Source organism: Rhinoraja longicauda, chromosome 7 (assembly GCF_053455715.1).
Source record: "Rhinoraja longicauda isolate Sanriku21f chromosome 7, sRhiLon1.1, whole genome shotgun sequence".
NCBI classification, from domain to species: domain Eukaryota; kingdom Metazoa; phylum Chordata; class Chondrichthyes; order Rajiformes; family Arhynchobatidae; genus Rhinoraja; species Rhinoraja longicauda.
Window position 1 is genome coordinate 44175140 of NC_135959.1, and position 22222 is coordinate 44197361.

The 22222-nt window shown below is 44.1% G+C and overlaps 1 protein-coding gene across 1 annotated transcript in view; it reads left to right on the plus strand.

Annotated features, from left to right (window-relative positions):
* atp8a2 (ATPase phospholipid transporting 8A2) overlaps window positions 1–22222 on the plus strand; it is a 171014-nt gene that overhangs the window by 67965 nt on the left and 80827 nt on the right. Inside the window, exons 22-23 of the mRNA XM_078403060.1 lie at window positions 946–1084; window positions 2794–2858. Of these exons, the coding sequence (XP_078259186.1) occupies window positions 946–1084; window positions 2794–2858 (204 nt within the window). The remainder of the gene's footprint in view (window positions 1–945; window positions 1085–2793; window positions 2859–22222) is intronic.

The window sequence follows — 22222 nt, forward strand, 5'->3', positions numbered from 1 at the left end:
TTCCGTTCAATGGAATGTTAATGAAATTAGAGTCATAGCGTTTGGAAACAGGTCCTTGGGCCCAACTTGCCCACACTGAACAACATGTTCTGTCCACACTTATCCCACATGCCTGCGTATGACCCATATCCCTCTAAAACCGTCATGTTCATATACCTGTCTAAATGTTTCTTAAACGTTGCGATAGTACCTGGCTCAACTATCTCCTCTGGCAGCTCGTTCCATACACTCACCACCCTTTGTGTGAAAATGTTACCCCTTAGGTTCCTATTAAATCGTTTGCCCCCCCCCCCCCCCCCTCACTTTAAACCTATTGTAATGGCAGTTTCTATACCTTCTCAAAGTCCAACTTCGATAGCCATTACTGCTCGGGGATGGAATGGAGGTATAGCTTACGCACACACCGCACTCTGAGATAACAAAAATGAATCTTCCAAACGCTATTTCTTGATTAATTGGTCTTTATTAAAGTAGCACAAATAAAAAGAGTAATTCATAACTTTTCGTTCTTATCAACTGTTTCTTCTTCAAACAATACTGTAAAAATCGTGTAGTCTTTACCGTGTGGTCCTTGTGAATGTAGTTAGCGTGAGTGTGGCAGTCGTGAGTGTGGCAGTCGTGAGTGTGACTGGCGCGAGCGTGGTAAAAAACTGTATTCTCTCCATCCTCCGAGACTAAACTGACCCCCATAATCTCTGTCGCTACGCTAGCCTCCTCCAATGTAGACCCTCCCCATTACGTATCAAATCACACCCACAAGCATGCAAAAAAGACAGAGACTAGAAATATTAAACATAGCCATAATACAATGACAGTAACTAAATTAAGCATAAATGGCTCCTACACCTATGTCCTCTGGTTCTCGATTCCCCTATTCTGGGCAAGAGATGCTGTTGTATGAAGTAAACATGAATATCAACACAACATTTTAAATCCATTTTTCAGAATTTGTGGCTGCTCGGAGCGACTGCTATTGAAGATCGTCTTCAGCACAGAGTTCCCGAGACCATTGCCACGCTAATGAAAGCTGGAATCAAAATATGGGTCCTTACCGGCGACAAACAAGAGACCGCGATTAACATAGGTCTGTCTGTCCGACACTGAAGCACCCTCGAGTTTGTCATTGCCTAAAGCACCATTCAGAAGTGTAATATAAAATTAAAATTGTTGTATTCTGTGGTTAGTGAGGCTGTATTGGAGTTTTGTCGATGGACACAAAATGCTGGAGTAAAGCCAGCATCTCTGGAGAAAAAGAACAGGTGGCGTTTTGGGTCGAAACCCTTGTTCAGTTTTGGTCACCCTGTTATAGGAAGGATGTCATTGAGTTGGAAAGAGTGCAGAGAGGTTTTATGAGGATGTTACCAGGACTTGAGGGCCTGGGCTATAGGGAGAGGTTGGGCAGGTTAGGACTTTATTCCTTGGACTGTAGGACAATGAGGACTGATCTCACAGAGATGAGGGGAATAGATAGGGTGATTGCATAGAGTCTTTTACCCAGAGTAGGGGAATCAAGAACCAGAGGACATAGGTTTAAGGTGAAAGATTTAAGAGGAACCTGAGGGGCTACTAGGGTGATGGGTATATGAAACGAGCTGCCAGAGGAAGTCGTTGAGGCAGGTACGAAAACAACATTTAAAAGACACTTGGACAGGTACATGCATTGGATACGTTTAGAGGGATATGAAGCAGGTGGGACTCGTGTATAGTGGGGCGTCTTGGTCACGATGGCCACTATGAGGCAGTAACGCGACCAGCTCTCCATTCCATTGACTCCATTTATACCTCACGCCTCCTCGGCAAGGCCAGCAACATAATCAAGGATGAGTCGCACCCCGGCCACTCCTCCTACTCTCCACTCCCATCAGGCAAAAGGTACAGAAGTGTGAAAACGCACACCTCCGATTAAAGATAGTCCGAGGGTCTCCAGTGAGGTAGATAGCAGCTCAGGACCGCTCTCTATTGGTAATAGGATGGTTCAGTTGCCTGATAACAGCTGGGAAGAAACTGTTCCTGAATCTGAAGGTATGTGTTTATCTTGCACTAAATGTTATTCCCCACATTCCCTTTATCATGTATCGGTACACTGCGGAAGGCTCAATTGTAATCATGTATAGTCTTTCCGCTGACTGGTTAGTATGCAACAAAAGCTTTCCACTGTACCTCGGTACACGTGACAATAAACTAAACTCTATTCTTTATAGAGAAACCACGATGCCATATTTTTGCATTATGCCTGAGTACTGGCAAGAACCTATTCTGATGCCTCACCCATTTCACTCTGAACTGATTGTCTCAGTCTTGTATGGCTGGTTTTACTTAGTCTGGTTCTGAATCTAGTATCTTCCAAATTTGTAAAGACATCAGTCAGAATCATCAATTGTCACAACTAGGTAACCTGTATTTACCTGGCATGTTAGTCGAAATGTTTCATCAGGTGAAAATCAGTCTTCCTCAGGACTTTTCAAAATATTCTGCCCCCCTTCCCCCTCCTCCCTCTCCCCCCAATATCTGGAGTGGGGTCTTAAAAAGAAATCTAAACTAAATATTGTGATGTGGGTATAAACAAAGAGCTGCAGATGCTGGATAATACACAAAATACTGGAGTAACTCAGCAGGTCAGACAGCATCCCTGGAGACCATGGGTAGGTAAAGCTTTGGGTCAAGACCCTTCTTTAGACCCCAAAGTGTATTCTGTACACGTGACACGTGTGTATTCTGCTTGTCAGTATTGTGTTGTGGATAAAGTTCTGTTGTTGTCACCTATCCTGACGGCCTTTTCTATTCTTTTGCTAGGTTATTCATGCAGGCTTTTATCCCAAAGCATGACGCTGCTCGTGGTGAACGAAGATTCTTTGGATGTAAGTCATTTTTGTTTCTTTTTTTGTTTTGTGTTGGTTTGTGGTTGTGTGTGTAATTGCTTATTTTATTGCTCTTATTGTTGGACTGTGGGTGACGAAATCTCGTCCAAAAGACTTGTTTTTTTGGATGACAATAAAGGTAATTCTGATTCTGATTCTATTCCTTCCGAACCATCTGCACGTTACAAGCCTTTAAATGTTTTTTTGTGAGCGCTGAAATCTTTCACAATACTGTCCATAGTCAGATCATGACAGCATTTCTCACTTGTCGAAGTACTAGCAGAAATATGAAGAATGTGGTTGCCATTTGAGTTTTCATAATTACTTACTTGGTAATGTTAGCTGAAGTGTCACCAAACCACCATTATTTTTTGACTGACACGCTCGGCTGTTCAATTGTCTGGCATAATTGCCGTCTGTGAGTTGTCAATGACTGCGACAGGTGTCGGTGAAGCTTGGATATGCAGATTCTCCATTTTTCCTCATTTCCTTTAGTCGTACAATGAAAGATTCAGAATATTTTACTCAAAGAACCTTGATCTTGAACACATTTAACCCTCATTAAAGAATCTTCACATGAAAACCAACTGAGGGACAAGACACACATGTGTTTGGATAGACGGGTTGATTGGGGATAGTCAGCATGGTGTTGTACCTGGCAGGTCTTAGGAAACTGTGGGGTTTTTTGAAGAGGTAATCAAAAAGGTTGACACAAAGTGCTGGAGTAACTCAGCGGGTCAGGCAACATCTCTGGAAAAAACGGATGGGTGACGTTTTAGGTAAGAACCCTTCTTCAGGCCTCGACCTGTAACGTCACCCATTGTTTTTCTCCAGAGAAGCTGCCCGACCCGCAGAGTTACTCCAGCACTTTGTGTCTATCACTGGTATACATCTGCAGTATGCATCTGCAATTCTTTGTTCTGCATTTAACCAAAATGTATGAGGGCCAAGCTGTAGACATTGTTTCTGCAGACTTCAGCAAGACATTTGACAAGGTTCCGATGGTAGGCCGCTCTGGAAGATTAGATCGCATGGGATCCAGGGAGAGCTAGCTGATTGTGTAGAGAATTGGCTTCATGATAGGAAGCAGAGGATGATGGTGGAAGGTTGTTTTTCGGACTGGACGTCTGTGTCAAGTGATGTGCCTCGGGGATCAGTGCCGGGCCCAATGCTGTATGTGGATTTATATCAATGATTTGGATGAAAATGTGGAATGCATGATTAGTAAGTTGGCAGATGGCATTAAAGTGGGTGGTATCTTAGATATGGAAAGGAAAGGTTTAGAGGGGTTTAATTTTTTTTTAAGATGCAAAGTGTTGGAGTAACTCAGCGGGACTGGCAGCAATCCTGGAGAACATGGAGATGTGATGTTTTGAGTCGGGACCCTTCTTTAGTTTATTTTAGTTTAGTTTAGAGATACAGCATTGAAACAGGCCCATCAGCCGACCAAATCCATGTAGACCGTCGATCGATCACATGTTCACACTAGTTCTATGTTATTCCCACTTTCTCATCCACTCCCTTCACACTAGGGGCAATTTGCAGAACCAATTAACCTACATACCCACAGATGCCGGTTGGAACCCACGCAGTCACAGGGAGAACATGCCATCTCCACACACAGATTAAACTCTGGTCTCTGGCGTTGTGAGTCAGCAGCTCCACCAGCTGCACCACTGTGTGCCAAAGTAAAGCAGCTGGAAATGAAGTTCCTTTCCCACTCCCCTGAAAATGGAGTGGAGGTGTTTGAGGTGGTATTGGGAACCTGGAGTCTGTGCAACAGAAGGGTGAAGAGAGGCACGGGAATCAGAATTAAGTTAAACTCAAAAAGGCTTTTACTGGAATCCTGGTAAGCAAGTGGTAGAGTTGTTGCCTTGCAGCGCCAGAAACCCGGGTTTGATTCTGACTATGCGTGCTGTCTGCCTAGAGTTTGTACGTTCTCCCTATGACCGCATGGGTTTTCTGCGGGTGCTCAGGATTTCCTCCCACACTCCAAAGAAGTGCAGGTTAATTGGCTTCTGTGATTTGTCCCTCATGTGTAAGATAGTGCGAGTGTGCGGAGGGCCTGTTTCCGCACATCAGTCTCTAAACTAAACTAAACTAAGCATACAAGGTCGAACGTGAGGAAAAACCCTAGACTAAGCAGAGACAAACATCAGAACATAAATAGGGAACTTAATAGGTAGCACGGATGATAATAGGACACAGGTAAAAATACTTAAACTTAATTGAACACAAGGCTACACAGTCTCTGGCGCCCTCAGTGGTCAGCGGAAGGATCAGCAGGCACCTTGACAATATGAGGAACAATCTGTGGCCCCAATATTAGCCTTGTTATTCTCTTCAGTACCCACAAAACCAGAGGTCAGTCAAGATTTTAACCCAGAGGGTGGTGAGTGCCTGGATCATGCTGCCAGGGTGGAGGACCAGGGTCCAGAAGGTGGAAGCCACGAGGTCAGTCCCTGCTCCTGGGACCCGGCGGACCACAGCCTGGAAGGAGGGAGCCGGCCCATGCTCGTCCCCCGAAGACTAGACTGGGAGGATGGAGCCAGCGATGGCGTGGAGCGAGACTAGTGGGAGAGGAGAGACAACTGGGGTCTGGCCGACCATGCCCTGAAGGTTGGCTGCAGGAGGCGTCCCCAAGAGACAAAGGTGGACGGGCGCGGAGAGAGACATGTGTTCGCTGGTCGATCCACACGACCAAGGGAAAGCGACGGCTGGAGGCCCTGCGGCAGTCTGGGGATTGTCTGGGTCAGACAATACTTATAACATCACACCCAGAGCGCAGACTGGACTGTGAAAATGGTGACAAAACATGGTGCCTCTTGCATGCGGGAACCGTGGACTATTTCGGTACACTTGCTAATCGGTAATGTGCTGAGGTATGGGAATACTCAACTGGTCTGTTTGTAAGAAAATAATTTCACTGTGTGTTTGCACTTCGCACAAATGACAATAAAAACACCATTGAAGGAGGAAAATACAATAGTGGCATTTAAGCAACTTTTGGATGGGCACATGGATATACAGGGAACTGAAGAATATGGATCACATGCAGGCAGATAAGAGACGGTCTTGACAAGTTCTGCACAGACGTTGTGGGTTGAAGGGCCTGTTTTTGTTCTGTACTTTTCTATTCTCTTTTCTCAGTCACCTATAAACCTGGGGGACTGTCTGAGAAAATGGAAACCATTAAAGTTGGGCTTTATAAATGAGAGAGTGTAGGATGACATGAGAAATCCCAGCTTTGAGGTTTTGAAAAGCATTAATAGAAAGAGATGACAGATGCATATTTGATTTCCTAGTTTGTAATATTTCTGTACGCCACATGTCTATTATTATCAAATGTAGGGACTAGAATTAAGTTTCGAATTTCAGCAGAAATGGCCCCTGTATCATCAGCTGTTTCCTGTGTGTTCAGGGATTTGTGAATTAAATAAAATTTATAGTGTCTTGCCTGACAGAGGAATACAGAGCCTGTTTATATGAGATCAGCTTTGAGGGATGTTGTTACCCAGACATTTGACCTTGTTGTGACACTAAATGCATACATTTTTAAGTTAGGTTAGTTTAGAGATACAGCACAGAAACAGGCCCTTCGGAGCCGAGCAGCGATCCCGTACACTAGCTCTTTCTCACACACTAGGGACAGTTTACAGAAGCCAATTAACCTACAAACCTGTACATTTTGGAGTGTGGAAGGAAACCGGAGCACCTGGAGAAAACCCACACAATCACGAGAGGAACGTACAAACTCCATACAGAGAACGCCCCTAGTGATCGGACCTGGACCTCTGGCGCTGTAAGGCAGAAGCTCTACCACTGCACCACCTTGCCGCCATTAAATAGTGACTTTAGAGATACAGCATGGAAACAGGTCCTTTGCCCCACTGAGTCTGCGTCGACCAGCGATTCCCCCAGTGCACTAGGACTATCCTCTCCACTAGGGACAATTTACAATTTTTACCGAAGCCAATTAACCTACAAACCGACACGACCTTGGAGTGTGGGAGGAAACCGGAGCATCCGGAGAAAACCCACGTGTCCACAGGGAGAACATAGAAACTCCGTATAGACAGTACCCATAGTCAGGATCAAACCCGGGTCTCTGGCGCTGTGAGGCAGCATCTCGACCGCTGTGCCTCCGTGCCGCTCATACATGCACTGAACTTCTGAAATTGGCTTCCAAATAACATCAGTGGAGCTGAATTTTGGAAGCAAAGTACAGCCTGCGGTCACCAATGCACAGTCTAGTTTAGAGATATAAAATATGAAATTTATCCAGCGTTGCAGTGCTAATTGTTTAGGTGCCGGAGCTGTCACTGGTGCCGGAGCAGCTGCTGTTAAATTCTCCGCCGTTTATTTTGGCTTTTTACAGAGGTGCTGGAGCTGCGCTCCGGTAAGCTCTGGCAGCACTGCACCCCTGCCGGTACTATGGAGCCAGGCCCTTTGGCCACCGAGTCCGCGCTGACCACCGAACGCCCGTTCACACTCATTTTATGTTATCCCACTTTCTCATCCACTCCACACACACGAGGGGCAATTTACAGAGGCCAATTAACCAAACCCACATGTCTTTGGGATGTGGAAGGAAACTTGAGTACCTGGAGAAAATCCCTGTGGTCATAGGGAGAATGTGCAAACTCCACACCAGAGGTCAGGATCGAACCTGGATCTCTGGTGCTGTGAGGCAGCAGCTCCACCAGCAGGGCCGTCTTAACACATGGGCCTGATGGGCACTTGCCCGGGGCCCCACGAGCATAGGGGCCCCATGCTGATCTGTGTATGTTAAGTGACTTGCAATAAATAAATACTACTTTAAAAATGTAGGTTCAATAAGTGCTTTTTTCGCAACATTTTCCTTCCCTAAGTGCTTCTCACAGCGATCTGTAAGTGCTTTTCGCAACAATGTAGCACCCTAAGTCCATCGCTAAGTGCTTTTCAGTAAGTGCTTTTCGCCGGCACGACGGGGGGGCTGGTAGGGAAAGGGGGGTGGGGGGGAGAGTAACGGTAGGGGCCCCAGTACACTGCTTTGCCCGGGGGCCCATAATGCTGTAAAAACGGCCCTGTCCATCAGCTACATGTAGAGCCACTAACATCAATGTAAACCTGACCTATCTTGTTGAAGAACCATGGCTGTGTTACTCCAGCATTTTGTGAATAAATGGCTATGTTAGTGATTTGTAAAGCTCTGGATTAAAAGCACAGGCTATCAGGGCTTGATTTATTGTCACCTGTACCAAAGTACAGTGAAAAGCCTTTTTGTTGCGTGCCATCCAGTCAGCGGAAACACAATACATAATTACTATCCAGCCCACGAGTGCAGGTACAAGGTAAAGGGAATAACATTTTGTGCAAGATAAAGTCCTGTAAAGGCCGATCAAAGATAGCCTGAGGGTCTCCAATGAGGTTGATGGGAAGTCAGGACTGCCATCTAGTTAGTGATAGAATGGTTCAGTTGCCTGATAACAGCTGGGAAGAAACTGTCCCAAAATCTGGAGGTGTGCGTTTTCACCTCTTGCCTGATGGGAGAAGGGAAAAGATGGAGTGGTCGGGGTGAGACCCGTCTTTGATTATGCTGGTGGCTTTGCTGAGGCTGTATGAGATGTAAATGGAGTCAATGGAAGGGATGTTGGTTTGTGTGACGGTCTGGGCTGCGTCCACAATTCTCTGCAATATCTTGCGGTCTTGGATGGAGCTGTTCCCAAACCATGCTGTGGTGCATCCTGATAAAATGCATCTGTAGAAGTTGGTGAGAATTGCTGGGAGCTTTCTAAACCTCAATAGCAATATTCAATGACTTAAATAGGTTCAACTATTTATTCACAAAATGCTGGAGTAACTCAGCAGGTCAGGCAGCATCTCAGGAGAGAAGGAATGGGTGACGTTTCGGGTCGAGACCCTTCTTCAGACTATTGATAATTCTAGAACATAGAACAGTACAGCGCAGGAATAGGCCCTTTGGCCCACAATGTCCATGCCAAGCATGATGCCAAGCATGATGCCAAGATAAACTAATCTCCTCTGCGCATGATCTATATCCTTCCATTCCCTTCGTAGCCATGTGCCTATCCAAAAGCCTCTTGAGTGCCTCTATCGTATCTGCCTCCACCACCAACACTGGCAATGTGTTCCAGGCACTCGCCACTCTCTGTAAATTTCATATTACTCCATTTATATACTAAATCTAATTACAGGAGAATTAGTCGTCAAATATATGTTTAATGTGCGCAATACTGCAAACAATTTGCTAACGCAGTTGGACATTTGCCTTTGTCCAAGCTGTGAAACGACTTGAACGGTTCTCGTGGATGTGAGAAGTGAGCCTCTGGTAATTAATGGTTTCTCCTACATTTTCAGACAGGCTTTCCTTAGGGAATATATGTTTAGTTTCAAGTGTGGCATGCTTAAACCATTATAGTATGTCCTTAGGGATGGAATACCAGGAATGTGAGGTAAACCATTGCCAGAACTATGAGATAATCATCATTTGAACATAGTAGCAAAGAGTTAGGAGGTTTAATTTGTATGAAGGGAGTTTGAATTATGTAGACTATGTTTGGCCCTTCCTGGATTTACTTTCATCAGCTCCAGGAGAAGGCTCTGCACTCTGGCATTTTTATTTCTAGCTGTTCGAATGTTTAGTTTATTTATTGAGATGTTGCATTCTTGAATTTATTCTGTTTCAAATTATTGATGGAACTAAATAACAGAAGTGAGGGTTTGTTTGTAAGATTTGTATAAACCTGCTGGCGGTAATGTTTTGGATGGATCTGTAACTTGCCAATTGCTGTAGTGATTACTTTAGCTTGATCTTTAACCATTATTTTTCATCACGTTACCACAACAAAGCATCCTCTTCAATATCAATAAGCAAATGATTGCTCATAATAAATGGTATTACCAATTCTACCAAAGTTCTGGCCTCTGATCTTTTAGACTGTAGACATACAGTGTGGAAACAAGCTCTTCAGCCCATAGAAAAATAGGTGCAGGGGTAGGCCATTCGGCCCTTCAAGCCATTCAATATGATCATGGCTGATCATCTAAAATCAGTACCCCGTTCTGGCTTTTTCCCCATATCCCTTGATTCCTTTAGCCCCAAGAGCTAAATCTAACTCTCTCTTGAAAACATCCAGTGAATTGACCTCCACTGCCTTCTGTGGCAGAGAATTCCACAGATTCACAACTCTCTTGGTGAAGATGTTTTTTCCTTATCTCAGTCCTAAATGCCCAACCCCTTATTCCTGCATCTAGCCTGTCCAATCTTTTAAGAATTTTATATGTTTCTGCCTGTCGACATGACAGATGCATATTTGATTTCCTAGTTTATACTATTTCTGTACGCCACAGGTCTATTATCAAATATCGGGACTAGAAATAAGTTTCAAATTTCAGCACCTGAAGTTTCAAAGAGACGTTGTCAGCCAGAAGTTTGATCTTGTCACACTTGTCGTCATGGCTATCCCTCGAGGTCGAGGATGATAGTCTATGTTCCGATGTCAGAACGAAGACGCCTGTGCGTGTGTTTGTTTAACGTGTACTTGATGTTGCACTCCAAGAAGCACCCGGTCCATCACAAATCAATCAACTAATTCCAATGGCAAGACGATTGGAGCTGATAGATTTGTTGCAGCCTTCATCCGCCTTCACAGCCGTTGAGTTCAAGATAACTTCGTCCGCCTGGTCCGCCGTTGAGGTCTTGTACGTTGGATCGTTCTTAGTCTGGGCCCTCATCCTTGACCTTACCGCCATGGGTGGCCCTACCAGAAGCTGGTGCTTCTGACGGCGTCACTCTCGGAATCATGGGGGCACGCAAGCCTCTTCACCACAACAAGGTGAACGATCCAAAGTGACAGTGCATGCATTAAATAGTGACTTTAGAGGTACAGTGTGGAAACAGGCCCTTTGACCCACCAAGTCTGCGCCGACCAGTGATCACTCCTGTACACTAGCACTATCCCATACACTAGGGACAATTTTGTAATTAAGCAAAGCCAATTAACCTACAAACCGAATGTGGGAGGAATCCACACGCACCCGGAGAAAACCCATTGCAGTCACAGGGAGAACATGCCGACTCTGTACAGACAGCAACTGCAGTCAGGATCAAACCCAGGTCTCTGGCGATGTAATGCACCAATTCTACCACCGTACCGCCGTGCCGCCCCATTTGCTAACGACTTTAAAGCTTTTGTGATTGTTGCACTGATGTAGCTGATTGGTTTTATAGAATAAGGTATTGATAAAGGATGATGTTAGTTCTGTTCAAGACTACGGGGAGATGGGTGAGCTTTCTCCTCTTTGTTCCTTGACGGGTACTTTAATTTTTATGCAGGTTACAATATAGAAACAGGCAGTTAGATCCAGAAATCCTTCACATAGCTTTACATAACACAGGGGCAGCACAGTGGCACTGTGGTAGAGTTGCTGCCTTACAGCACCAGAGATCCTGGTTCAACCCTGATTATGGGTGCTGTCTACACTGAGTTTTCAGGTTCTTCCTGTGACCGCCTGGGTTTTCTCTGGGTGCTCTGGTTTCCTCCCACATCCCAAACATGTGCAGGTTTGTAGGTTAATTGGCTTCTGTAAATTGTCCCAAGTGTGTAGTATAGAAATAGTATATGGGGTGATCGCTTGTCAATGCAGACTCGGTGGGCCAAAGGGCCTGTTTCGCACTGTATCTCTAAACAGAGCTAAACCAAACCACTGGCTTGAATCCTGTCTGTTTGTCCTTTTTTGAATTCCTTTTATCCGGGTTTTTCACCAGGAACGATGTCAAATTGGAAAGGGTGCAAAGAAGATTTACAAGAATGTTGCCAGGACTCGAGGGCCTGAGCTATAGGGAGTGGTTGAGCACGCTGGGACTTGGAGCGCAGCATGATGAAGGGTGCTCTTATAGATGTGTAAAAGACCATGACAGGGATAGATCAGGTAGACGCACAGAGTTTCTTGCCCAGTGGAGGGGAATGGAGAACCAGAGGACATAGGTTTAAGGTGAGGGGGGGGAAAGATTGTATAGGATTCCCAGGGGTAACATTTTCACAGAAAGGGAGGTGGTTGTATGGAACGACCTGCCGGAAGAGGTAGTTGGGGCAGGGACTATCGCAACATTTAAGAAGCAATTAGACAGGTACATGGATAGGACAGGTTTAGAGGGATATGGGCCAAACGCTGGCAAGTGGGAATAGTGTAGATGAGACATGTTAGTCGGTGTGGGCAGATTGGGCTGACGGTCCTGTTTCCTCACTGTATAACTATGACCCCAATCCAATCTATTTGTTAAAATATTGTGATGATTACTTCAGTCGCTCTCCTTATCATATCATATCATATCATATATATACAGCCGGAAACAGGCCTTTTCGGCCCTCCAAGTCCATGCCGCCCAGCGATCCCCGTACATTAACACTATCCTACACCCACTAGGGACAATTTTTTACATTTACCCAGCCAATTAACCTACATACCTATCTATCCCACAGTCTCTCAAACTTCTGCATCATAAATGTTCTTGCTCCTCTTAAGTCCATAACCATCTGCTGGTGAGACTGGCAGATGACTCCGTGTTGGTGAAACAAAACCCATTCTATCTGTCCCTGGTTACTTCGTTACTTATGCAGATTGAACGTGACTGAATACTCAATCCCTGATTTCATCCAAAGTGCTCTTTAAATCCCATCGACTCCACTTTAAGAAGAACTACTCCCATTTCTGAAACTTCATCCGCCTGTATCTATATTTCAGCCCCTTCAGTGTCAAAATATATCCTTTTTTAAAAAAAATCCGTTTCACTATAAAGGTTGATTTCCCCAGAGCCTAATACACAAGCTCACAAATTCTAAATGATAGAGCACAATAGATGGAAGTAGCAGTGAAGTCCCAGGTGTATGATTGTTAACTGATTATCATTTCTTTGCCAAGGATAATTTCACACAATAGTTTGGCATTTGGGTTTTGGCTTTAAGATTTAATTATAAAAAATATTATAAATATTCGTAATGATGAAAATCATGGTGTGTGTGTGTGTGTGTGTGGTATATATAATACATTTGATGTACATTGAATATCCCAAACATTTCTATAACCAGTAGATTGCTTTTAAAATGTGGTCGCTGTTAATGGAGATACGATTCGGCCAAAATAAACTCCATACAATCTTACAAGTGATGCAAGAAAATAACTTGCTAACGAATCTATATTTGGTAATGTAGTTGTGGAGATTGACAGGTTCCTGATTAATGAGGGTGTCAAAGGTTGCAGGGAGACAGCAGGGGAATGGGGTTGAGAGGGAAAAATAGGTCAGCCATGATCAAATGCCAAAACACTGGTGCAGCGGTAGAGTTGCTGCCTTACAGCGCCAGAGACCCGGGTTCAATCCTGACATGGGTTCTGTCTTTATGGAGTTTTTGCGTCCTGCCCGTTACCTGTGTGGGTTTTCTCCGGGTGCTCCGGTTTCCTCCCACACTCCAAAGACATACAGGCTAATTCGCTTGGTAAATTTGTAAATTGTCCCTAGTATGTGTATGATAGTGGTAATGTATGGAAATCACTGATCGGCGTGGACTCGGTGAGCCAAAGGGCCTGTTTCGCTGCTGTATCTTGAAACTAAACGAATGGCCTAATTCTGCTCCTGTGTCCAATGGTCTCATGAATCTGTATGAGTAGCTGATGAATCTGTCATAAAACACAGAAGAAAAATTAGGCCATTCGCCCTATCAAGTTTGTTCCACCATTCGATCATGGCTGAAGATAGACACAAAATGCTGGACAGGCAGCATCACTGGAGAGAAGGAATGGATAACGTTTTGGGTCAGGTTCCTTCTTCAGACTGAAAGTCAGGGGAGAGGAAGACACAGAGACAAGGAAGTGTAAGTTGTGAGAATGAGACATGAAAGGGGATGAGCTGGCGAGCAGGAGGAATCATAGAGGATGACGAAATGTATTCGATCATGGCTGTTAGGATTCATCTATTAAATACGAGATGCTTTACCAGTGTAAATTGAACCCAAGACAATTACTTGGTTTCCAATTGAAATTAAGTTTTGCTTAAGATAAATGCTTCACTTTACTCTGCCCACTTAGGAAATAGGATAACCCTTCATAATATTAATTAGTGATTGCATAATACCATGGAAACCTATTGTGTGTGACGGTCTCCCATTGTGATTGAAATATATACTTAACGCAAAAATTTCCTTCCCCCTCCTAATATTACAGAAATTACACGCAAATGCACCAAATGTTTCTTTCATGATGATAAATTGAAGCAACGTGTTTGACTTCTAGGAGTGCTTAGGTAATTTTAATGTTATTCAGTAAGGTTGCAATCATGCAGAGATAAGTCGGTTTGGTGTTGGGTTTTTCCCGTAATGTATCTTGTGTTTTTGTTCACATTTCGAGTTGTCTAGCAAAACCGATCTTATCCTCTTCCAAACCTGCGTTATTTTATTAGACGGCTCAGTCAAGTTTGAGTTATGGGCGTTGCACCTGTTGCCGAGAGAGTAGTTGTTTCTACAGCTGATATTTAATAAGTCTGCCTTCTACTTGCAGAGGGAAGGATACAGACGTGTATTTGACTAACGACTTTCCATTCTCTCACCAAGGAGTGATTCTGACATGCAAGTCCTCCACGATCATCTATTGTCAGCTTTATTTGAGTGCTCTTGAGAATGGATTGCTGCCAGTTTGTTGCACGGAGAGGCTGATGGCTAGAATTTCACTACCTCTCAGTGTGCCTCGGGTTTAACCACCAATTAACGGGGATTTTCTTGAAAGAAACTAAAGTATTGTGGCACTCGGAACAATAGGAACACTTAGTTCCTCATTAACAGTTAGGGCAGCGCACCTACTTTGAGAAAGAAAAGAATTAATTGCATGAATGTTCCATCAAATGGCTATGCAAATATTCTTAAATGCTTATGGTGTGAGCTGGTGATGGTGTGATTCTATTCTGGATTCTTTGAATTCACTCCCAGGAATAGATTAGTGCACCTGTTTTGTACTTTAATCCTTAACCTGTTTCGAATCTGCAGGAGATATCTCCCCTCCTTTTCTTTGTCGGCGAGGGGACTTCACCCAGAGTCATGTCAGCTTCTTGCCCCTGACTGTCTGCGGTTTACTTTTTTGGGGGCTTTAGTTTTTTGGTTTAGTTTAGTTGATTATTGTGACAAGCTTTTGTTTGCATGCTGTCCAGTTAAAGAAAAGACTGTACATGAATACAGACAAGTCACCCACGGTGCACAGAGAAAGGACAACATTTAAGTGCAAGCGTATAATATTGAAGTCTGATTAAAGATAGTTCAAAGGTTTCCAATGAGGTAGATGGGAAGTCAGGATCACTCTCTAGCTGATGAGAGGACAGCTCAGCAGCCTGATAACAGCTGAGAAGAAACTGTTCCTTAATCTGGAGGTAGACGTTTTCAAACTTCTGTACCTTCATTAGCTGTGTTCTCACCAGCAGTAATGTCATTGTCCACCCAGTGACTCGGGTAAAGGAAGTAAGTGTTCATGGTATCTACATTCACTGGAGGTTCTGTGCTTTGGGTTCAGTTTTGAGTTTAGTTTGTGATGGATACAGGCCCTTTGGTCCACGAAGTCCACGATCGAACACCCGGTCACACTAGCTCTACGTAACCCCACTCCTTACACACTGGGGGCTACCACAGTCCTTTACACTTCAAATGCAAGCCTTTTGTGTACATAGGGAAAACTGATGGTCTCAAACTATAGTCCTGGGACACTTCATAGAGTTCATAGCAGCATAGCTATGGAGAGTTATGCAGCAAGGAAGCAGGCCCTTCAGCCCAACTTGCCCATACCGACCAAGATGCCCAATCTATGCTCATCCCAACTGCCTGCTTTGGCCCATCTTCCTCTAAACTTTTCCTATTCATGTACCTGTGCAAGTGTCTTAAATGTTGTTATAGTACCTGCCTCAGCTCCCTCCTCTGGCAACTCATTCCATAAACTTACCACCCGCTGTGCGACAAGTTGTCCCTCGGGTTCCTATTAAGTCTTTCCCCTCTCACCTTAAACCTTTGTCTTCTGGTTCTTGATTTCCCCTACTCTGGGTAAAAGACACCCTATCTATTCCCCTCACAATTATACAACTGTATAAGATCGCCCTTCAGCCTCTTGCGCTCCAAGGAATTAACTCCTAGTCTTCCCAACCTCTCCCTGTAGTTCAGGCCCTCGAGCCCTGGCAACATCCTTCTTCAGTTCTCTGGAGAACTGCTTGAAATATAAACTCGATATTCATTGTTTCATATTTAATATAAAATATGAGGTTGCAAATTTAACGGCGGATTGAGGCCAGTGGAGGGCTGAAGTGACCACATATCGGTTTATTTAAAAGAAAGAAAAGTGCTGTTCAGGATTCTGTGAAAACAACATTGCATCAATAAGAAATAAATGGGCATTCATCTGCAAGGCAGATAACACATCTCTGACCTTACCACCAAAGTGGTGTAAGATCGAAGACTATACCAAAGGGATCTTGGTGACGGAGTCAGACGTTTGTTTGTGTTGGCTGTAAGTGACCTGTTGTGGGAAGACAGTTTGAAAAATGGAACACGAATGATGAATAATGTTGCTCAGGCTTTCATCTGCTGCCACATCCACGAGCTTCACACTTGCTTCCGTACATTTTAAGGAGAAATGCGTTTTGTTGCTCTTGGCCCTTCCTCTGGGTTTTTGCCCCTGTGGCATTAGCTTGCAAAGAAATCCCCGCATTCTCTCAGCATCCATCATCGGCCGTCCTCCCTCTAAAAACAATAGCGCAAAACTCTGTTTATCTATCCAGCCTGTTTACCTTTTATTCAGCTGACAACTTCGTTTTAAACAATGGGCCCTTAGAAGGCTGGCAGACACGAGGAATTGCAGATGCTGGTTTACAAAGAAAAAAGACAGTGTCTGGAGTAACTCAGCAGGTCGGGCAGCATCGGTCACTCCCTCTTCTTCCCTCTCCCATCAGGCAAGAGGTACAGAAGTGTGAAAACGCACACCTCCAGATTCAGGGACCGTTTCTTCCCACCTGTTATCAGGTAACTGAACCATCCTATCACCAACCAGAGAGTGGTCCTGACCTCCTATCTACCTCATTGGGGACCCTCGGACTATCTTTAATTGGACTTTACTGGGCTTTCCTTCTTGTACTAAGCAGTGTTCCCTTTATCATGTGTCTGTACACTGTGGATGGCTCGATTGTAATCATGTACAGTCTTTCCGCTGACTGAATAGCATGCAACAATAGCTTTTCACTGCACCTCAGTACTCGTGACAATAAACTAAACTAAACTGGAGAACATGGATAGGCGACGTTTCGGGTCTGGAACCTTCTTCAGTCTGGTCCCGACCCGAAACGTCTCCAGAGATGCTGCCTGACCCGCCGAGTTACTCCAATACTTTGTGTCTGTTTGTCAGTTTTTTAAAGACTAGTCTGCAAATGATATTAGATTTATTTATGTAGGCGACATTTCTGGTTGGGACCCTTCTTCAGATTGATGGTAGATGGTGGGTGAGGGAGAAAGTTGGAAGGGAGGTGGGGGTGGGTCAAAGTGCACAAGTGATAGGTGGATACAGGTGAGGGCAGATTTTAAGTGGCATATGGTTGGACAAAGGCCAAAGTCAAAAAGGCATGAAATGTGAAGTTAGAGGACTAAACAACCCCCAATTTCTTTTCCTCCTGTCCCCTACCTTTCTTCCTCTTCTATTTCCTGGTTTCCTCTCACACTCCAAAGACGTACAGGCTTGTAGGTTAATTGGCTTTGAATTTTTTTTTGTAAATTGTCCCTAGTGTGTAGGATAGTATTAGTGTACGGGGTGATCGGTGGTCGGCGCGGACTTGATGGGCCGAAGGGCCTGTTTCTGCACTGTTTCTATAAAGTCTAAAGAAAGGTTTTGTTTATATTGAAAGCTTTCTCTCGTGCAAGCCATTCTAAGTAAATAACCTAATTAAAATTTAATGGCAATATCTGCCTAATAAAATCTTCATGAAGTAGTTTGTAGTTCTCATTTTGAAAAAGTGCATTCCTATTCCTAAGCAATCTATTGAAGAGGCAAAGTAATTATTTTTAGGTAAAACAGCCATTTTAAGAGAACTAATCAAAAGTAGTCATTGTTGTCTACTTTACACAGAATGATATCTTAATAACATTAGTCGATACTAGGCAGCAAGTATCCTCAAACACATTTGATAGTAATTAATACAAATATAGATAACATTGTTACCCACACCAGGTAAATCATGAAAACATTTTTGGAATAATCTTATACTGAAAATGTATCATAACAATCTTTTGCTATAGAGTTTAAACTATCATTAGCTCCAACTTGACCTCAATTTGAGGCAAAGCATCTTTACTGCAGCTTATTCCCATCAATTATTCCTGATACGTAGATGCAAGGAACATTTTAAGTCATTTTAAAGTTGTACAAGACATTGGCGAGGTCGCACTTAGAGTACTGTGCAGAAACGAACTGCAGATGCTGGTTTACATGCTCAGCAGCTCAGGCAGCATCTCTGAACAACATGGATAGGTGATGTTTTGGGTCAAGACCCTTCTTCAGATGGATCCTGATCAGATCTGAAGCGTCACCTATCCATGTTCTCCAGATATGCAACCTAACCTGCTGAGTTACTCCAGCATTTTGTCTTTTTTTAACATTTCTGTCATGTTTGCTTAGAGGGTTTTATGGCACGACACAGGCCCTTATGACCCAGTGAGTCCACGCCACAATTAAGTGCTCAAAAACGCATTTCACACTCTGGAAAAGATTTGGAAACCACATGAGGTTATGTCATGCATTCTCTCACTATTGCACCCTCCATTTTCCCCTCACCATACCCTCTCTCCCTGTCCCCTTCCACCTATATCACTCCCTCTGGATTTACATTTCGCTTCTCCTCTCTCTTCATCTCACACCCTTTTGTATTCTTTTCATCTCTAACCTTTGTCCACCGATCTGCTAATCAAAGCCCCCCTCACTTGTATCCACCTATCACTCACCAGGCTTTATCATAACCTTATCTCTTTTCCAGCTTTCTTTCCCCACCCCACTATAATCAGTTTGAAGATGTATCCCAACCCAAAACGGCACCTATCTATGTTCTCCAGAGATGCTGCCTGACCCGCTGAGTTACTCCAGTACTATGTGTCGTTTATAAACCAGCATCTGCAGTTCCTTGTGTCTCTTGGGCTTTTCTCTTCCCGGTTTACTTTCGGAGAATTCTTTTTATAAAGCCAATGGTTTCTTGGTCTTGTAAAAGATATTGCAGTTGCTTGATGTCATGGATCTCCGAACTAAATGCTGATGTACCCTAGTTCTTGATTCCCCTACCCTGGGTAAAATACTCTGTGTATTCACCCAATCTATTCCCCTCATGATCTTATACATTTCTGCAAAATCACCCCTCATCCTCCTGCACTCCAATGAATAACGTCATGGCCTGCCCAAGTTCTCCCTATATCTTAAGCCTTCAAGTCCTGGCAACATCCTCTGCACCCTTTCCATTTTTATGACATCCTTCCCATGGCAGGGTGAACAAAAACCGAAAACAGTACTCGAAGTTAGACACAATGTGCTGGGGTAACTCAGCGGGTCAGGCAGCATCTCTGGACCCTTGTTCTGACTCTCCCACGGCCTTGCCATTTTGAAGAAGGGTCCCGATCCGAAACGTCACCCATCCTTTTTCTCTAGAGATGCTGCCTGACACGCTGAGTTACTTCAACTTTGTGTCTATCTTCGGTATATACCAACATCTGCAATTCCTTTCTTTGCGGTACTCTAAGTGTGCCCTCTTCAATGTGTTGTACAGCTTTAGTTTAGAGATACAGCGAGTAAACAGGCCCTTCGGCCCACTGAGTCCGCACCGACCACCGATCCCCGCACATTAACACAAGCCTACACATATTAATGACAATTTACACTTTCCCAAGTATACAAACCCTAGCCAATTAACCTACAAACCTGTACATCTTTGGAGCGTGGAAGGAAACCAAAGATCTCGGACAAAACCCACGCGGTCACGGGGAGAACAAACAAACTCCGTACAGACAGCACCCGTGGTCGGGATTGAACCTGGGTCTCTGGCGCTGCAAGTGCTTGTAAGGCAGCAGCTCTACCGCTGTGCCACTATGCCCCCCTGTTGAATAACATCCCAACTTCTGCACTGTATACCGTGACTGATGACGGGCAATGTGCTGAAAGCCACCTTGACCACCCTACCTTCCTGTGATGCCATTTTCAATGGTTCAGTTGTGCTTTATTGTCGCCTGTGTGAAGTGCAGTCCAGTTGAGTACAAACAGTCCAGTTGAGTATCACCATACCACCCCGAACAGCAGTTGCACAGAAATAGTCGACTCAGTTCAGGGACCTATGTACGAACACTCCGAGATCCCTCTGCTCTACAACACTCCCCAGGGCCCTGCCATTCACTCTGAAAGTCCTGCCTTCAACACAAAGCAGCCTAAATGGTTTCCTGTGCTCCGTGCTCACATTAAGTGGCTCTCTACCCTATTGTGCTGATTATCACTCCCTTTGAAAGGGAGTAAAATGTTCCCCTGCTTTGTTTCCGTCACCAGCTGATGCACCAAAAATAATCGGACTGACAATATCCTGAGAAAGGGAAGTGGCTTTGTTCCATATTCTGTGCGGTTGACGAGGTCTCAGCTCACCAGGGGAACAATTCTATGTTGCATCCATTCTCTGTTCTTGCCCATGCAATTCTATGTTGTGTCCATTCTCTGTTCTTGCCCATGCAATTCTATGTTGTGTCCATTCTCTGTTCTTGCCCATGCAATTCTATGTTGTATCCATTCTTTGTTCTTGCCCAGGCAATTCCTGTGAAGGAAGAAATCCTCCTCATCTCTGCATCTTGATTTTAAAATGACAAATCCATATTCTCATCAGAATTGCAGGTCCTCAGTTCCCAAATTCATCACCAATTGTTTATGTTTTAAAACCGCCCGGGTTTCCACAATACATGCATATCCATCGTATTCTGTGAAAATTTTCCTTAATGCAACTGAACAAGACTCCCTGATGTAATCGCTGGCAAGTATCTCAAAAGTTGATTGACAACTGGTTTGTTTAGTTTAGGAAGGAACTGCAGATGCCGGTTTAAACCAAAGATAGACACAAAATGCTGGAGTAACTCAGCAGGACAGACAGCATCTCTGGAGAGAAGGAATGGGTGACATTTCAGGTCGAGACCCTTCTTCAGACTATGTTTAGTTTAGCCTGGTTTAGCCTAGATTAGCCAAGTGTGGAGTCGTGCATTTTGGTAGTAGGAATAAAGAAGTAGACTATTTTCTGTGTGTAGGAAAGAACTGCAGATGCTGGCTTAAATTGAAGATAGACACAAAATGCTGGAGTAACTCAGCGGGACAGGCAGCAACTCTGGTGAGAAGGAATGAGTGCAGAAGGTCTGAAGAAGGGTCTCGACCCAAAATGTCACCCATTCCTTCTCTCCAAAGATGCTATCTGTCCTGCTCAATTACATAAGCATTTTGACTATTTTCTAAATGGGGAGACAATTCAGAAATCGGAGGTGCAAAGGGACTTGTGAGTGCTGGTGCAGGATTCCCAAAATGTTAACTTGAAGGTCGGATCGGTAGTAAGGAAGGTGAATGCAATGCTAGCATTTATTTCAAGAAGGCTAGAATATAAAAACAAGGATGTAATGTTGAGGCTTTAAAAAGCACTGGTCAGATTGCATTTGGAGGAATGTGGGCAGTTCTGGGTACCATATCTGAGGAAGGATGTACTGGCATCACTGGGCCTGCACTCACTGGAGTTTAGAAGGATAAGTGGGGGCCTCATTGAAACTTACTGAACAGTGGAAGGCCTGAATTGAGTGAATGTGGGAGAGTCTAGGACCAGAGGCCATGGCCTCAGAATAAAAGAATGTACCTTTAGAAAGGAGGAGGAATTTATTTAGTCAGAAGGTGGTGAATCTGTGGAATTCATTGCCACAGACATAGATATTTTGTATGGCAGAGATTGACCGATTCTTGATTAGTCAGGGTGTTGGGGGTAATGGGGTTAGGGCAGGAGAATGGGGTTGAGGGGGGAAAGATAGATCAGCCAAGGTGGAATGGTGGAGTAGACTTGAATGGCCTAATTCTGTTCCTGGAACTTACAAACTTATGAAGTGAAAAACATTGAACCTGGACACAACGATTTACATTGTGGAAGAAATTATGAAATGAGCATGTCTAATTTTATAGCCATAGATTGTGGTGGTTTACATTTGAAGGTCAACTCCATATACCTGTAATCCGTACAACACATGTTGAAATTATTTTTGCATATTTTGTATGATGTACAATACATTCCTCGGCATACAGGAAAATAAATA